At 38.6% G+C, this 19,518-nt stretch overlaps 1 protein-coding gene across 1 annotated transcript in view; it reads left to right on the top strand.

The window, feature by feature from the left end:
• Positions 1-17,566, top strand: part of LOC139738809 (probable E3 ubiquitin-protein ligase HERC4) — a 41,826-nt gene extending 24,260 nt beyond the window's left edge. The window contains exons 12-22 of the mRNA XM_071649446.1: positions 2,295-2,426; positions 5,154-5,286; positions 6,379-6,456; positions 6,934-7,140; positions 8,350-8,467; positions 13,778-14,019; positions 14,742-14,819; positions 15,267-15,335; positions 15,870-16,018; positions 16,519-16,615; positions 17,115-17,566. Coding sequence (XP_071505547.1) covers positions 2,295-2,426; positions 5,154-5,286; positions 6,379-6,456; positions 6,934-7,140; positions 8,350-8,467; positions 13,778-14,019; positions 14,742-14,819; positions 15,267-15,335; positions 15,870-16,018; positions 16,519-16,615; positions 17,115-17,300 — 1,489 coding nt within the window. The 3' untranslated portion in view covers positions 17,301-17,566. The remainder of the gene's footprint in view (positions 1-2,294; positions 2,427-5,153; positions 5,287-6,378; positions 6,457-6,933; positions 7,141-8,349; positions 8,468-13,777; positions 14,020-14,741; positions 14,820-15,266; positions 15,336-15,869; positions 16,019-16,518; positions 16,616-17,114) is intronic.
• The last annotated feature ends 1,952 nt before the right edge of the window (positions 17,567-19,518 follow it).

Here is a 19,518-nt window from a genome sequence, read left to right as displayed (position 1 = left end):
GCTAAAGTGCAAAAAACATGATTTATTGTAGCAATTAAGTATATCACAGTATTGTCATTTACTGTAGTCTCACAAAACTTCAAAACTGCAGTTGTTCTAGAATTGTTCCTATTGAGGAAAGTTTTCTTATTTTTTATGCCTCCGCAACGAAGTGGCCGGAGGCATTATGTTTTCGGGTCGTCCGTCCGTCCGTCCGTCCGTACGTCCGTCCGTCCCGTTTTGTTTTTGTTGATATCTCAAGAACCGTGTGGTGGTTTTACATCAAACTTGGTATGAGGGTATATCCTTGGGGGATAATACTTTGTGTTGATTTTAGGGTCACAAGGTCAAAGGTCAAAGGTCACAGCTTATTTTGTGAAAAAAAAATTGAAATTTCATGTTTTTCTCCATATCTCGCAAACGGTTCAAGGTATCTTCATGGAACTTAGTATATGCTTGTACCGATGGGCAGTGATTATCTAGGGAAGTTGGGGGGGTCAAAGGTCAGGGGGTCAAAGGTCAAGGTCAACTCCTCAAAATATCACTACTTTCCTTAAAATGCAATATGCCTGAAGATGTTTTTTTTTTTAAACTTGATGTATGGCATGTATTACCCAATATATATTTTTTGGGAAGTTTCTTGCCAAAAGGTCAAAGGTCAAAAGGTAAAAGGTCAAAAGGTAAAAGGTCAAGTGAAAGTGCTAAATTGCACTTTTTCCTCCATATCTCAAAAGTAACTCAAGGTATCATCATGAAACTTACATATTTATGCATGTTCAACCTAACAGTGATTCTCTTTGGAACTGTGAGGTCAAATGTCAGATGCCAGGTTTAGATGAATGCTATTTTCCCATTTGATACTGAAATTATACTTTTTCTCAATACCTTGAAAATTACTCCATGCATAAACTTATAAAAGGGTCAAAAGTCAAGTAAAAATCATCAGATCCCCCAAATACCTGCACTCTGACATTTTAATCATTCATCCAATTGAACCTAGTTCTAGGAAAGTGAACATTCAGCACATTTGTGTCAAACCTGTCATTTTAATATTTTGCCAATTGTGTGAAACTGTCATCACACATTGTCAAGACATTGTACTATAGACCTATTAGGAGAACCATGCATTATGGCGGAGGCATATCAGTAGCCGTAGCGATATATCTAGTTGTTTTTTATGCCTCCGCCAACGAAGTGGCCGGAGGCATTATGTTTTCGGGTCGTCCGTCCGTCCGTCCCGTTTTGTTTTTGTCGAACCGTGTAGTGGTTTTACATCAAACTTGGTATGAGGGCATATCCTGGGGGGATAATACTTTGTTTGGATTTTAGGGTCACGGGGTCAAAGGTCACAGGTTATTTTGTGAAAAAAAAGTTGAAATTTCATGTTTTTCTCCATATCTCGCAAATGGTTCAAGGCACAAATGTATCTTCATAGAACTTAGTATATATGCATGTACCGATAGGCAGTGATTATCTAGGGAAGTTGGGGGTCATGGGTCAAAGGTCAGGGGGTCAAAGGTCAAGATCAACTCCTCAAAATATCACTACTTTCCTTATATTTATGCAATGCCTGAAGGATTTTTGTTCTAACTTGATGTATGCATGTATTACCCAATGTATATTCTGTGGGAAGTTTCTTGCCAAAAGGTAAAAGGTCAAAGGTCAAGTGAAAGTGCTAAATTGCACTTTTTCCTCCATATCCCGAAAGTAACTCAAGGTATCATCATGAAACTTACGTCTTTATGCATGTTCTACCTAACAGTGATTCTCTTTGGAACTGTGAGGTCAAAGGTCAAAGGCCAGGTTTAGATAATACTATTTTACCATTTGATACTGAAATTATACTTTTTCTCAATATCTTGAAAATTACTCAATGCATAAACTTATAAAAGGGTCAAAAGCCAAGTAAAAATCATCAGTTCCCCAAATACCTGCACTCTGACATTTTAATCATTCATCCAATTGAACCTAGTTCTAGGAAAGTGAACATTCAGGACATTTGTGGCAAACCTGTCATTTTAGTATTTTGCCAATTGTGTGAAACTGTCATCACACATTGTCAAGACATTGTACTATAGACCTATTAGGAGAACCATGCATTATGGCGGAGGCATACCAGTCGCCATAGCGACATTTCTAGTTTATGTTTTATCTTGCATAGTTATATTGTTTTTCATGGAAGAAAATTTCCAAAACATACATTTATTTTTGCATAGATATGCCCCTTTTGGAGAGTGTGTGTTTTTAAACAGGTGTATGGTGCCATGCAAATTCTGTGAATCATATGTAAATGTATTTTCATCATATTATTGCAGAGCATCAGAAGGTATGCTACATGTTGCCATGGCAATTGGTATCATTTATGAAGCCAATCAGGTTGCCAGCAAGGGAGATGCAAGCAAAGAACTAGCCTTTACTGAAGACTTCTATTGTCATCAGTTATCCAGGTAAAGATAAATTGATTGTAATGATAAGTGTTGCAATTGGGTGTTTGTACCCATGTCATGTTCTTCGATTCATCCCTCTCTCCCTGTGTGTATGTGTGTGTGTGTGTGTGTGTGTGTGTTTGTGTGTGTGTGTGATCTGTTTTTACCAGATATGAGATATAATTTTTGTGACAGTGCTCACCTCAGATGAAAACTTTGAGACAGGAACAATACCTAATTGAAGCAAAAGTTACATGAAAAATTTTCTTTGTGTCATTTTGATTTAAAAGTGTGATTGTGTTTGCCTTTACCAAGATCTTGTGCAGCTCCAACAGTGAGTAAATGAGGTGTGCATGTTAAAGGGTATACAGTTGTGATGAAGTCTTATTTAGCAGTCCATGTACCTCACTTTGCAGGTTAATTTCTGGCCTTACTTTGATGACACCTGTGCTTATTTAACTCTTTATGTGCCACGTTTGCACGCCAGACTCAGTTGACAGCATGCCAAGTTTGCATATTCTGCTCAAACTCAAAAAATCGCCCCATGCCACAGAACAATGAAAGCATTTCTTGTGATTCCATTCCTGTCACATGTATCTTAAGTTGCATTTTATGTTGTGATTGACGATCAAGTGGTGTTCCCTACTGGATTTGCGAGTAAATCCTAAGTTTCTGTCACTGTTTTGTGTGCAAAAGTCATTCCTCTACAATTATTTAGCTTGTGGTCATTGAAAGAAAAACAATATATTTATCATACAATTTACATCAAAGTAAAGCTTGGCATTTTTTTTCTACAACCTTGCTCATTTCATGTCCAGGGTAATAAAAATCTATAAAGTTACATAGATTTGAAAAACAAAATGGTTTCCAAAAGCATGACTATGTTGCTGTCTCAAAATGATGTGGCACACAGGAGGTTTACACCATGTCACATAAAGAGTTAGTGTAAAACGAGGAATGTTCGCATGCATTTTAATTTCCCGAATTTTGCGAGAGCCGAGATTCGCGAAATTAAAATCCACATGAAAGTTTTTGTCTACACTATATGCATTGAATGTAAGAGGCAACTCATGAAAATTTCATGCCGCGAAGAACCCTGTTGGCTCCAATTCATGAAAATTTCATGCCACGAAAATATTGTGTTTTACAGTAAATGGAAGGAAATTTGTTTCTCAATCTGGCCAAATCAAGCTGAGCCTCTGAAATTACGATATCTCATTATCATATTGTCAGGGACTGATAAGCCTGCCTTCTATACTATGCAAACATATAGAAAGTTTTACTTTTTGCTCTGTTTAGATTTCATAATGCAACTGCTTTCAGTGATTTATCTATTTATTTGATTGTTATTTGTTTTTTGGTTTTTTTTTTCGTAGTATACACTCTCAACTTTATCCACGTAGAAGAATGCCGGTTATACACTGTACACTCTACATAAACTGTGAACTCGTGTTTTTATACCCCCGCCAAACGAAGTTTGAAGGGGGTATATTGACCGATTCTGTGACGCGCTATGTGTATTTTTGGCATGCGCGCAGCCATACTGGGTGTATCATCCGACCCCCCCCCTCCACACTCCCCCACCCCTCTCCCTACATTAGCACGCGCGCAGAATGAAAAACTGCTTTAGCCAATGGGCGTCTCGTACTGAGTGCGCGAATGCTTGCTAGTGCGCGAACCTTTGCTACAAGTGCGTGATAAACATGTTGCCCGGGGGTGGGGGAGAGCAGGGGGGGTCGGCTGATACACACCGATACACCCACTATGGCTGCGCCCTGTGCCGTAAAATGTCTGCTGTCCTCAACGAACCCGAATCGGTCAATAGGAATCAGCGGACGGTCGGGCGGTCGGTCGGGCGGTCGGTCCGTTGCAAATCTTGCGTCGCGAACTACTTCCTCAGTTTTCAACCGATTCCCATAAAACTTGGCACAGATGTGTGCCTTGGGTTGTAGATGTGCAAGACATATTTTTTGACAGTACCCAAAAGTACGTTGCCATGGTAACGGCATATTATGGGCAAAAATGGGTACAAATCTTGCGTCGCGAACTCCTCCCACAGTTTTTGATCAATTTTTATGAAATTAGGTACAGATGTTCATCTGAATATGTTAATGTGCAAGACACATATTTCCGCAGTGGCAAAAAGTGCGTTGCCATGGTAACGGCATGTTATTGGTAAAATATAGGGCAAAATGCTTCATGGCAAAACTGCTTCATCAGTGTTCTTCCAATTCTCATGGAATTCATATTGAATGTTTGTCTTAGGATATAGGTCAGCATGACACATTTCTTGACAGTGACAAAAAGTATGTTGCCATGGTAACAGCTCACATATTATGAGCCAAAATGATGGAAAATTTTGTGTTGCAAACTACTTCCTCAGTTTTTGCCCAATTTCCATGAAACTTGGTACAGATGTGTGCCTTTGGTTGTAGATGTGCAAGACGCATTTTTCGACAGTACCCGAAAGTACGTTGCTATGGTAACGGCATATTAATGGCAGAAGATCAAGGAAAGATCTTGCGGATTTAACTACTTCCTCAGTTTTTTGACCAAAGCTTATGAAATGTTGTTTTGACCAAATCTTATGAAATGTTGTTTGGCGGGGGTATAACCAGTCGCTGTAGCGACATTTCTAGTTATTTCTGGTGATGAAGATCTGCTTTTTTTTGCCTCTCATAAGGATACACATGTGTTTATAGATTCATTTTTGCTCCTTGTTTCCTTTTGTTGGGATCATCATTGCAGAGAACTGGACTACCAGGCAGAGTACCATCGTTGGCAGGTCAAAGCTAGTCTCAGTCACCAGTCACTTGAAGCATGTTGTGCCAGTAACATGGAGATGTCTCTCTTGGATTTCCCATTCCTTCTTGATCCTGCTGTAAGTTGATCTGCATTTTCTTGACAAAAAAAAAAAAAAAAAAAATAGGCAAACAAACAAGTGAGGAATGGCCAAGTCACGATTTTAATAACCTATACAGGTTTTCTCATTTTCAACCCTGGCATTGATTGGAGATACCCTATGATATTCTTATATCGAGTAAACTTGTGGACTGTTTTGGCTGGGTGGCTGCACTATTTTGCAGATTTCAAGCAGAGGGAGTGTTTTGTGTAAGTGTTGATGTTTCTTGTGTTAAGTTCTGTGTTTTGATTCAAGCATTTTCAAGGGCAGAATAGCTTGTTTTAGAGTAGTAATTTCTGTGTGAGTGCAATTTACAGTCTGATTCTCACACTGATAGAATTATTCCATGCAATGCCAGAAAAGTTTGACTTTGCACGCAAGTACCATCTTGACAATTTGGTGTTTCCTATTGTGATACACAAACACACACACAAACACACACAAAACGCACACCCCCTAATTTCTTTGTCTTTCACTTTTATTGAATATAGAGAACCAGAAAGAAATAATGTATCTGGTCGGGAAGATGTAGATATTGTGATATGTAAGCATTATAACATAAAGGATCTATTTCTTGCCAATGTGTTTCATCTATCCTGTAAACTTTGTTTTGTTATCTCATAATATACTCTCCAAATACGGCATATTCTATAATTCTGTGCACTAAAGAAATTTGCAATTTCACAGCTGCAACTTTCTATGTGAGTTGAAAGAAGAAGAAAAAAAGAAGAATGTACATTCCTATAAATGTAAGTATTTTAGAAATGCTTATAAATACTTGAAAGATGAGATCATGCAGTACACTCCTAGAAGCATTTCTGTGCAGAAACAAAGGGAACAGATCCATTAATTTGGTTTCCATGCACAGCTTAGATTAATTTCCACAGATGTAATCTGGCAGTGTAAGGTGTCAGTACACAAGGAGTTCAGACTTGGTACACACATTGCATGAAATTTTGAAATGCATCTAGAACCATATGTAGTACGCCATATATGAGTGTACAGGGAACATCTTACACCTCAATGATATTACTTAGTAAGTGTGTCTTTGTGAATTGAATCACCTTCCAGTCCAAGGTCCATGTTCTTCACCTCGATGCTGTAGTGCAGATGAGGAGAGAATACCAAGCAGCAATCCTTCACCAAGCTGTGAGTTTGGCCTTTTGTGTCCTTTCATTCACTAAGTTTCTTCTTGTATGTCTTAATCTGTAATGCCAGCTTTTTGTGAACAGCTTTGTGCTAGCACTTGTGGATAAGAGAGAACCATGCCTGCTCATGTGGCAACATATCCTTACATCAAATAAGATTCCAAGTTTGAGATACAATCTTTTATGAAATTATTTGTTATATTAGCCACAATTTCTTTAGCAATACCAAGGCAATGGCTACTTTTCAGTAAAGCAAACACACACAAATTTGAATGAGAAGGACACCTGCCAGAGTATTTCCACAAAGTTTGTGTTGATTGTTGTTAGTGTTTTCATGTAAGGAGTGTTCTTAGACATGGTACTTCCTAGTCGGGCAGTGTATCTGCCAGCCAGCAAACACAATTGATTTGATGTCTTACAGAAGGATAACCTGCAAAAGAGTTTATTAATCTGTTCATGACATTGTTTCCTTTTGCAGAGAGTGAACCAAGCCCAGAAGTATCTTAAGGATGGTCGTCGCTTCACTTCCAACCTCAAGGACTCTATCAAGGCAGCAATGTGCCCCTTCCTCGTGCTGGAGGTACGGCGTGACTACCTCATCAGTGACACCCTTGCCCAAATCAGGCTCAAGAAAAACGACCTGAAGAAGCCCCTGAAGATCAAGTACATTGGTGGAGGAGAACAGGTTGGCAGACTGACAGTCATTATTTCTTCTTTCGTTTTGAAACTGATGCTTTTGAAGCACGTAAACATAGAGAATGCTAACAAATCACACACATTTGTACACACATGGTTAGATTAGGTGGTGTTGTAAAAAATAAAACACAGCAAAACAAAACAAAACAAAAATGCCAAAGGGTGCTTTTGTAAGAATATGGGTTGCTGGAAGATGTTATGATGAATATATACTGCACTTGTGGCCTCATTTGTGCTCCAGCTGAAAACATGATGATCATCTTGATAATGATACTTAGTACAAAAAAACAAATATATATATATATGTATATATATATATATTTAATAATGTTCATAATAAAGATATTGATTGCAATAGTGCTAATAAGATTGCCTTGATAATAACGATAGTGATAATTATAAGAATGTATAAAGTTGTTTAATGAGCAAAGAAGTTGAAACCATTCTTGTTATTTACTCATTTTATTTGACAGGATTATTATTTCTTCATTTTTTGGAGGGGAGGTTTGTTTCTATAGTTGAGAATATTTTCTGAATGGCAGAGTGTGAATTTGTTCAGTAATGTACATCAGTCTTCTGGCTTGTGTATGGTTCTCTTCTGAAGCTGTTGATATACTGTGATATCAGGAATTGAATGACTTTCATTTGTTTTGTTCTATTTTGTATGCAAAAGAAAGAATGGATGGCTATAGAAATGTTCTGTTACTAAGATTATCTTAATTAGTAGTTGTGTTTGCGTGAATGGGCTGGTGCTGGTGTTGTTGTATCTGAACACTAGCACCAGTGATAATCCTTAGCTTGAAGGGTAAGTACATTTACTTCAACAGTATGGCATAGTTTCTGTGGCGAGTATTGTGGCATGTGTTTAGTGTCAATTGCTGAACCAAGCTCCATTACAAAAATGTATGTGTGTTTGTGAGTTACGTGTTTTCACCTCCACTGATCTGCAACAATCCCTTGGGACTATCAAATATGTTCTTTCAGGTTAGATGTTGGTATTAGCATTGCTATAACGAGGTCAGACCTGATCTGATGTCTTAAGAGCTTTAATTTGCATTGATCTCTTTATGTGTTCTTCTCTGTGAGATGGGGTGTATTAAATTCCACCACAAATAAGACTAAATTAAGATGTAAATGTTTAGATTTCCTGTGATAAACAATACTTATCATCTGGGTTTTCTTTATCAACTTGTTCTAGGGTCTTGACATGGGTGGCCTCCAGAAGGAATTCTTTCAGCTGATCTCTGAAGCAGTCTTCAAACCAAGCTATGGCATGTTTGTCACCTCTGAAGAGAACAGGACTATATGGATTAATGGTGAGAAAGAGAAATAATTCAGTGCTCTGTAGCAATGTTTTGAGTATCTGCTGCTATACTATTGCTTTGTTCTGCTTATACTATAATCATTCAGGCAGTTAACTGTGTCTCATGAGATCTTTCTTGGAGCTTATAATGATGTTTTCATTACGTGATGATGTTATCAATCATTTCATGCATGTCAACTGCCCACATGCCAGCAATCATTGGAACTGAAAATCCATTTCACAATCATCATGTGAAGGACTGGTGTCCAGTGGACCTTGACACTTAATATGTGGGAATGGATGGAGTATGAGGGTGAATTGATACTTCAATCAATGAATCACCCAAAGATGTTTGGTCATGATGCAAAAGCTGGTCTCCAAGGGACAAATCAAGCTGTTACTTCCCACCTACCAGAATTATCAGCACCGGTTGTCTTTATCAGTGCCTGATCACTAGCTTTCTGTCGAGCTTGTGTGAAGCCATTGATTACAGGTGGGACTAACACTGTTTTCCCCTAAAGCCTAGCTCACACCTTTGCGTTTCGAGCTTGCGTTCAGCTGCGTATTGCCCGAACGCAGTCTAACGCAGCCCAACCCAGCACTACTCAACGAAACGAGCTAATACGAGGTTAATACGCAGACTAACGCAGAGGCTTTGCGTTCTAGCTCGCTAGTTTGAAATTTTTTCAAACATCCGCAACTGAACGCAATATCAAAATCCATACGAGCTAAGACGAGGGGCAACCAGCAAATGCGAGCAAGGACGAGCAAAGTACGAGCGACAACGAGCTACTTAACGCAGGCCACCGCAGCTTTACTTTGAATTGCGTTTCACTGCGTATGGTTGCGATATCTGCTCGCTTCACCTGGCATAGCCTCGCTTTAGTTCGCATTACCTCGCTTTAGCTCGCATCACCACACGCTGTTCCTGGTACTCTGCTCACATTAGCAAGGACCATTGCGGATGCAGCTCGCTACATTACGAATATAGCTCGTCCGTCGCTCGCTTCCCCTCGTTCCTCCTCGCCTTACCTCGTTCCTCCTCGTTCCTGTTCGATGCTGCTCGCTTTAGCTCGCTATGACTGCGTATATATATGTATGAAAACAAAAACTATTTAGATTTAATTAATATCCATTTAGTTGACATAAGAAATACAAATTGCTTGTCAAATCATGAAGCTTTTGTTATGATTGTGTTCTTTCAGCAAAATCAGATCCAAACACATCAGTTTTTAAAAACATCTCAAACTGAGTTTTGTAGAAATTTTTTTTTCTTGAATTGTATTACCACACAATGTATATCGCTGAAAAGTATTTTTTAACACAGTAATATGCTCTGTTCAGTCCTCAACAACTGCTGCAGGTACATTTTGTAATTAGCAAGGTTGTCATTCCTGCTTTAGTGACCATAGGCAAGCCATTTTGAAATGACCTAATGAAAATAATGTCTTGACCCAAAGCGACATTTAGGGTGACCCTATAAGAAAAACTTGACTTCAGACCATGAAAACATCAGAATCGATTTCATTGAACCAGAAACCCTATAATACAGATTTTGAAAATGATTGTGAAACGTTTTTAAACAATGCAAGTGACTTTTGAATTTCAGATGGCGGCCATATTGGATTTGACCAATATGACCTGAGGGCGCCCTTCTTTGCAGCCGTCAAAAATTGCAATACTAGTAGTATGGTTTTGGCAACATGTGTACCAAATTTGGTGCTTTTGGAAGAATTTGAACCAAAAAGTCCTTTGTGCCCCCCCCCCCCCCAACTGTAAAAAGTCAAAAAATTATATATCAGTGCAACTCTCTTATACGCAGCAGGGCGAACTGATACGCAGCGGATCGAGCTGGAACGAGCAACAGTCGAGTGGCTGAGCAGTGAAACGAGGAGAAACGAGTTAATGCGAGCTGCTAGCGAGCTAGAGCGAGATGCTAGCGAGCAATGAACGAGTGGCGAACGAGGTACACACGCAACGGGGCGAGCAATCTTCGTATTAAAGCGTACTGTTACGAGCAAAAGCGAGCTGGAGCGAGGTGAAGAGCAACCTAAGGCAACCGTAGGCAATCATTTTGTAAAAAATATACGAGCTACAACGCAACAATGTGACTGCTACAAAATATTTTGCTGCGGAGTGCTGCGTTAAGGCTGTGTTCGGCTGACGCAGCTATACGCAGCTAAAACCGCAAAGGTGTGAGCTGGGCTTTAGAGAGGAAAGGTGGTGGAGGGGGGAGTTTTCTTAGCAGATTCTGTGCAATGCTTTTATGCCGTGTGTCTTGAAAGAAGAAAGTTCTCAGCAGTTTGGTGATCTCTTCTCGTCAAAGATGAGTTATCTGAGGATTTTGGTGCCTTTTCTTATTCTAAATTTTGTCTGCACCAAATAGAAGTCTTGATTGTCTGACTAGATACTAGGCATTCCTGCAAATCAATGTCCTGATAAGTATGCCAACATGCCCTTATACAATAACTGTTCAGTTTATATGAATGATAATATTAGCATTCACAATGAATTGTTATGAATATGTTAATTTTTATTAATTTTTATTTTTGTTATTATTATTGTTATTATTATTATTATCATTATGGTGATGATGATGATGATGATTATTATTATTAATATTATTATTATCATTATGATTATGATTATGATGATGATGATGATGATTATTATTATTATTATTATTATCATCATCACTATTATTATTATTATTTAACACCCCCACCCACACATAGTGTGTAGGGCTGGTATATAGGAATCACTCTGAGGTAGGATGGCCGGTCGGTTGGTCGGTCAGTCGGTCGGGCGGTCGGTCCGTTGCAAAATCTTGTGGATCGAACTCCTCTCTCATTTTTTGAGCAATTGACCCCAAATTTGGCATGTGTGACCGCTACCAAAGGTAGATGTGCAAGACACCTTTTTTTAACCAAAAAGCATACAAAAATATTGTGGATTCAGCTAACTCCCTTAGTCTTTGAGCATTTAGCTTAAAATTCGGCACACATGACCACTGTGGTACGTAGATGTGTAAACGTAATCTTTCGTCAGTGGTGATCAATGTGTTGCCATGGTAACAGCATATTTTGAATGAAAATCATACTAAAATACAGTGGATTCAGTTAACTCCCTCAGTCTTTGAGCATATGGCTTGAAATTTGGCACATGTGACCACTATAGCATATCGTCGCTGGGGTGACAAGACCTTGTATCTGCAATTTTGGTGAAAATGACTTGTTTTGATTAATAGTCAAATAATGGGTCAAGTGATGTCCTGTCCAAATCCCAACTGTCTTACTCCAAAAATGAAGCCACCACAGCATGTCAAAGGAAAGGCTATCCCATTCGCTATAGTGCTCTGGCCACCGTGTATTTTGGCTCTCCTGAACATTTGACATTTTGTAGATACGAGGTCTTGTCGCCCCAGCGACGATATAGATGTGCAAACTTAATATGTCATTAGTGTTGAACAATGCGTTGCCATGGTAACAGCATTTTTTCACCAAAAAGCTTAAAATAGAAATATTGTGGATTCAGCTAGTTCCCTCAGTTTTTGAGCATTTAGCTTGAAATTTAGCACACCTGACCACTATGGTACGTAGATGTGCAAACTTAACCTTTTTGTTATTGTTGATCAATGCATTTCCATGGTAACAGCATATTTTGAATGAAAATCATACACAAATATTTTGGGATTCAGGTAACTCCCACAGTCTTTGAGCATTTGGCATGAAATTTGGCACATGCAACCAGTAGAGTACAGAGATATATGCAAACTTCATATTTCATCATTGTTGAACAATGTGTTACCATTGAAAATCATACAAGCATTTGGATTCTCCTAAATCTCTCTGTTTTAGAGCATTTTGGCTTCAAATTTGGCACATGTTACCTCTACATTACCTAGATGAGCAAAAAATCTTTTGTCAGTGTTGAAAATCTGTTGCCATTGTAACAGTATATATAGTTGTGCAAACTTCCTTTTTACCTAATGTCCAACATTGTATTACCATGGTAACACAATTTTTAATAAAAATCATACAAATTGTCAGTTTATTTATCTTGCTCACTCAGTTTTTGAGCGCTTGACTGCAGATGTGGGACATGTGACTAACAGTGAGCAATTGATACATTTATTCACTGTTGAACAGTGCACTGCCATGGTAATTTTTTTTCCATTAAAAAGTTTTAAAAAAAATTTATCTTGGTTGAGCTAATTCCCTTAGTTGTGGGTGGGGTGTGGGGGTATATTAATCACAATGAGTGTAGTTCTAGTTATTACCTCCGCCAAGGGGGAAGGTTGTGTTTTCGTTACCATTGGTTTGTTTGTTTGTTTGTTAGTTTGTCCGTGTGCAAAATAACTTGAAAAGTTGAGTACGGATTTGGATGAAACTTGCAGGAAAGGTTGAGAATGACACAAGTAACAAGTGATTAAATTTTGGTAGTGATCAGGAAATTTTTATGGATTTGATGAAGGATTTTCGGTATTTTGCCAGATAGGGTCAATGAACTTGGGAGTTCAAGCTGCGCATTTTTGAGGTTTTCATGCGCGCACTAAAGTGCGTGCTCTAGTTTCTGCTGGGGAGAGGCGTGCCGCACGTCTGAGGGTTTATGACATACACTGGTGTAACAAAGGCTTCTATATTGGGAAATTGGGCAATTTTTCAGTATGTGGAAATTACTGATCTCTATGAAAGAGCAAGATCACAGTGGAAAGTAGCTGCTTGGCCAAGGTCTGCACTCTCAGATTGCTTTTCTAGTTATTATTATTATCATTATCATTAGTAGTAGTAGTAGTATTAGTATTAGTATTATTATTATTTTTATTATTGTCATTATTATTATTATTATTATTATCATCATCATCATCGTTATATTTCATTCATTAGTAGGACATTCATAATAAGCTTTGTCAAAGAGCTGGTGATCTATCACTTGGTCTACTCCCAGTTCATCTAATTTAGTCCAATTGCCACTTAGCCTCATTACCAGTTGGTCTACATGTACTTCCAGATGGGCTATGCCAACTTCGTCTAATACCCACAGTTTATTAGACAAAATGGGAAAAAGTCCAAGGAGACAAAACTGCAATTAGTCCATCTGGTCATTAGACAAAACAATAAGTAGCCAAACTGGGCATTAGACCAAGTTAGAAGTAGACCAAACGGGCATTAGACGAAATTGATAGTAGACCAAGTGAGTTTAGCCGTAGTGGTGTTAGACAAACTGGGAAGTAGACCATCTGATAGTAGACCAAGTGGCAATAAACTAAAGTGCTTGCCTGGTTTTGGAGCATTACTGTGAAACACTTCAATCACCTACACAGGATCAGGGAGCTCGGCTGACTGTGATGATGAGTTTGAACTGGTAGGCACCCTCCTTGGTCTGGCCATCTACAATGGGATCATTCTAGATGTCCACTTCCCTATGGCCCTCTACAAGAAGCTCCACAGCCACACTGTCACACTGACTGACCTTATTGGAGTTCAGCCCTCCCTTGGGCGGGGCATCAAGGAGCTGCTGGGGTATGAGGGAGAGGTGGAGGATGTCTTCTGTCAGACATTCCAGGTAAGTCCTCAATGGTCTCCTCAACTAGTTTGATTCAGATGATTGATTCGTCTTGGAGGCTGTATCAAGTTCCACTCTGGTGGTAGAAAGTTTTTGACATAAATAATGTAAACACAATATTCTGAAACGGCAGAGTGTGTATGTTGTGGTACTGCTGTTATCCTATCACAATCCATTAAAACCCAAAGCACACTTTTGTATATTTGAAATATGATATTCATGTGAAAAAGCAAAGTTAAGCTTCTGAAATATGTACTGAAGGAATTGAACCACCAACATTTTTTTAAAGAGTGTGTATATTGTAATATTGCAATGTTTTTAGAATTTACTGTGTTTGCTTGTCTTTCATTCTCAGTCATTTAGTTCTAATTTACACATACCTGGCAATAATATATTGATTTTATTTGTGATAGTGATGGTAATCTTGATTATGTTATTCTGTGGCAGCACACATATTTACACAATATCAGTGCTTGCTCTAAGAGCAGTGCATTGACCAGTGACAAGGTCAGTAAAGAAACTGGGAAAATGTCAGTTACAATCACCATCGGCTCATGATTTTAGGGTCTATTTGAGACTTGTTCACTCCATCTCTAGGTAAATAAGTTTGCCTCACTAAATCAAAAGTATCTAAAACCATTAAATGGATATAAATTGCAAATAAGAATGTATTTAGTCAAACATATTGGTAATAACTCCTGACATTGTTTGCCAATAACTAGGTTTCGTATTCATGCATGGGTGATGTCATCACGACTGACCTTATTCCCAGTGGATCACAAGTAGCCGTCACCAATGAGGTAGGGTTGGATGTAATCTTCTGCCGAAATGTTTGATAACACACTTTTTTGAGATGTCTATTGTGGATGTATAATCTTCATTACTTCAAAACAAATTGTTTTGTGTGCATCAATTTTCCTCCATTTCTATCTGCCCTATGTCAAGCAAACTCAAGCAAAGGAATCAAATAAGGTACCTTCCAACTCTAGTAGTATTAAAGGTCGTATCAACATATTGTTAGACTAAGTTGCTGTGTAAGATTTAGGAGAAGAAGGAAATTTCATCCCATGCTTCCACTACAGATGTTAAAGAGACTTATCTATTTCTGATGTGTGTTTATGTATTTTGGTGTTGTTGTTTTGTTTTGTTTTTGTAATGGGATATTATAGATTAATCACTGTTTGTGTGTAAGAGTCAGATTCACTTGTTTTCTAATTACAATTTGGATGAAACCTTTGTTCTCACAGAACCGTGAGGAGTTTGCAAAGCTGTATGTGGAACATCTACTTAATGACAGCATTGCAAGGCAATTTCAGGTAAGCTCTTTTAGGTGGCAATTTAAGTTAAAAATTATTACAGAAATTTATATTCATGATATTTTGATATGATACAATTCACAATTTTTCTTCCCGTGACATTCACTTAATGTTGTTTGTTCTTATATTTTCTCACTTCGAACCTTCGGGCCAAGGGGATTAGGGATCAATGTACCCCATCTCTGGGGGAAGTCTTGGAGAGTCGTTGGTTTGTGTTTTTTGTTTTGTCTTCCCTTTATTTTCAAGAGCAAAAAAAGAAAGAAAAAAGGAAAATGCCCCTCTCCAGCCCTCCATGGCCCCTGTGGTGAGCTACATATCAGGCAGTTTTAAGATTAAAGTTTCAATCTTTTATTCTCATAGACCTCCAAAAGGATAATGAAAAAAAAAAAAACTGAACTGTGATGTAGGCTTGCACTGAAATATTTAAAGAACTACTGTTTGTTCTGAAGCGGATTTTTCTTTCTTTCCATCATGTACCATCTCTCACTTCACTGCTTACTCTCCATCTATCTGCCAATATGACCTCCTTTGCAGGCCTTCACAAGGGGCTTCAATAGTGTATGTGGAGGTTCTGCTCTACAGCTATTCCAGCCATCAGAAATCGAGCTCCTCATCTGTGGTAGTCCAGATCTGGATTTCCATGCCCTGGAGGCATCTGCCACCTATGAGGATGGCTTCACGAGGTGGGCATCAACAACCCCATGGCAGTCTGTGGCCTTCCATTAACCTTTGCAGACCTTTAGCAATTCAAACTTTGACCTTTAGACTTACCCTGATATCACTTGACAGCTCTGGACTCCTGACTTTCTATTAACTTGCACTCATCATACAGTATATGCCCATTCAAGTGTAAGTGCTAGTGTGTTACGATGTACACTTTCAGACAAAGTCAGATAGTAAACGGAGTTACAATCAACAGTGTAAGTGCTAGTGTATTACGATGTACACTTTTAGACGAACTCAAACAGTAATCTGAGTTACAGTCATCTTTAAAACAAGGTGATATCCTCTGTAGATAATATGTAAGCAAAGGCCAAATATTTGTCCAAAGGTCAGTGCAGTAGAGGTGAATATATTCTGACTTAGTGGGTGGTTGAATATTCATCAGGCATCTATACCATAGGTTCTGAAGATCATGTGTATTTAAAGTTTTCTCTCTTTTTTATCCATGTCTTCCAAACAGGAAACACCGCACAGTGCTGTACTTCTGGAGGACAGTTCACTCTCTAGATAATGAGTGGAAGAAGAAATTGCTGCATTTCATTACTGGCAGTGATAGGGTGAGTTTGCCATGACAGTGCTTGTTGTATGCACTGTTGTGTTCAATTCCAGGTCACTTTGACCTTTGAGGTGGTAGCCCTCTTCCATGTCCACTCAAAATATCCACCGATTTTGGTTGATGTTTGATGGCACTAAGTAGACAAAGGCATCTGTGTCATGTGATGCGAGTGCATGTGGAGTTGAAAGTGCTGATATTGTGTATGCAAGATGCAAAGATATTCAACATTAAGGATTTAGCATGATTGCATTCAAGAGATATCTATGATATGTGGATTTGATAAGTCTGAGAACCTGCTGAGATTGAGTACCCTGTATGTAAGATATGCTAGCATATGGAACTAACAGATTGGTGCAATATATTGTCTGGTGTGGTAAGCAGAGGAGATGTTCTGCAGGATGTATTGAAAGCATGTTATACTAGCTGGGAATTTAATACAAGTGTATTCGTTAATAGTAACTCTCCTCTCCAACCCCAAATCTATTTTTTGTTTTCATCAGGTTCCCCTGAAGGGCCTGTCTAGTCTACCTATTGTCATCCAGCGTAATGGCCCCCACTCAGACCGTCTACCCACTGCCATGACCTGCTTTAACCGGCTGCTGCTGCCAGAGTACAGTGATCAGAACACATTGCGACAAAGACTACTGCTTGCTGTCCAGTATGGCAAAGGCTTTGGCCTGACGTAGAGTCAGTTGGTTGTCAGTATGCAGCAATGATGCTATGTGTGATAAGGGGGAAGGGTTAATGGGAAGATGAGGAAATCTGCCACATACACTCCTCATCAATACCAATTTCTCAGCTCTTAGTGCATTGAGTGAAATTTTGGTGCCTGTAGTACTTTTTGAATCCATCTGAGGGCATGGATTGGAATACATAAGTATTAATGATTGCAGGACATTGGTTTATGATGTACCATTTACATGACATGAATGCAGTGAAACAAGGGCAACAGGCTGGCAAAGACTCAATCAAAATCAGACAAATACCAAGAAACCTATGAGCAGCTTGATGATAACAGTAGATTCTATGACATTGGAGTCAAAAGGTGCCATGAAATAATTTTCATTATAATGTGATTGTTGTGTCTGTTTTCATTATCTTTGCCAATATATTGGTTCAGCCGTCATACAGCCTGCAGCACAAGGAAATATGTTGGCCTTGCCCATATCATTATGACAAACATGGTTAAGCAATCTTGTACAGAAATCGATCAGGCATAAAGATAAAGAAAAGGATTAGAGACAAAATTATCAAAGAGAAATACTTAAGTTGATGAGCCGTTAGAAAAAACAAAAAAAACAAAAACATGCAAATACTCACCAAGTCTCAATTCAGGTGAGGTAAACTTGGATGTACTCTGAATGTAGGCAAAGGATTTTTAGTTATTTGCCCATTGTTGCTGAAATATTAGACTCTGTTCAAAAGCTCCATTCCTTGTGATTGGATCAAGCAGTGATACATCCATGGCTCTGTGAACCAGATTCAATTTGTGTGTGCCATAAACATATGAAGACAGTGAACAAATTCAAAATAGGTCAAGTAGCACATATACAATGTATGTATTCATCAATTCCTTGATATGAGGGGCATGATAAGAAAGGAGTTGGGGCTTTGAAAGACTTTTGTGTTATTTCTTAGTCATTATTTATTCCTTTACTTGCCAGCGCATAAGATTTGTCCATTGTTAAATGCATAGATGTATGTCTTCTTTTCTTTTTTTAAAATCTAATATCTGTCTGTAACAGGCAGACCTGAGGCAGAGGGATCCATTATTCCTTCTGCCTTTCATTAATTGAGCATGTGAATTCACACATGCCTTCACCTGTTCTGCTGCTTGACTACATGTGTAAACAGTGTTGTAAGAGATAAATGTCATTCAAATATGGTGCTATTGCCAAGAAATCAAGAACAACGAAAAAGAACATTTACAATATATCTTCCATTTTAGGGAATGAGGTAAAGTACGTAGATGTGAAACATGTTTTTGATGGGTTCATTTCTTTTAGGGGATCTCAGTTTTTGGACATTTGTCAGGACATCAGCACAAAGCATAACTAACATGTAAGGCAAAAAGACCTTGTCTTTGGGGTACAATTAGCAAAAAAAAAAAAAAATGATGATAAACAACAAAAAATGCCTTCAGCATTTGAAATGATGTTGCTCGTTTTTTGTTTTTATATGGACATATTTATACCCCCGCCAAACGAAGTTTGAAGGGGGTATATAGGAATCAGCGGACGGTCGGTCGGGCGGTCGGTCGGGCGGTCGGGCGGTCGGTCCGTTGCAAATCTTGCGTCGCGAACTACTTCCTCAGTTTTCAACCGATTCCCATAAAACTTGGCACAGATGTGTGCCTTGGGTTGTAGATGTGCAAGACGTATTTTTTGACAGTACCCAAAAGTACGTTGCCATGGTAACGGCATATTATGGGCAAAAATGGGTACAAATCTTGCGTCGCGAACTCCTCCCACAGTTTTTGATCAATTTTTATGAAATTAGGTACAGATGTTCATCTGAATATGTTAATGTGCAAGACACATATTTCCGCAGTGGCAAAAAGTGCGTTGCCATGGTAACGGCATGTTATTGGTAAAATATAGGGCAAAATGCTTCATGGCAAAACTGCTTCATCAGTGTTCTTCCAATTCTCATGGAATTCATATTGAATGTTTGTCTTAGGATATAGGTCAGCATGACACTTTTCTTGACAGTGACAAAAAGTATGTTGCCATGGTAACAGCTCACATATTATGAGCCAAAATGATGGAAAATTTTGTGTTGCAAACTACTTCCTCAGTTTTTGCCCAATTTCCATGAAACTTGGTACAGATGTGTGCCTTTGGTTGTAGATGTGCAAGACGCATTTTTCGACAGTACCCGAAAGTACGTTGCTATGGTAACGGC

This window comes from Diadema antillarum, unplaced genomic scaffold (genome assembly GCF_040938485.1).
Source record: "Diadema antillarum isolate AM-2024a unplaced genomic scaffold, OU_Dant_1.0 seq00000768_RagTag, whole genome shotgun sequence".
Lineage (NCBI taxonomy): Eukaryota > Metazoa > Echinodermata > Echinoidea > Diadematoida > Diadematidae > Diadema > Diadema antillarum.
Note: the sequence above shows the minus strand (reverse complement) of the source record. Positions and strands in the feature narration are given on the sequence as shown.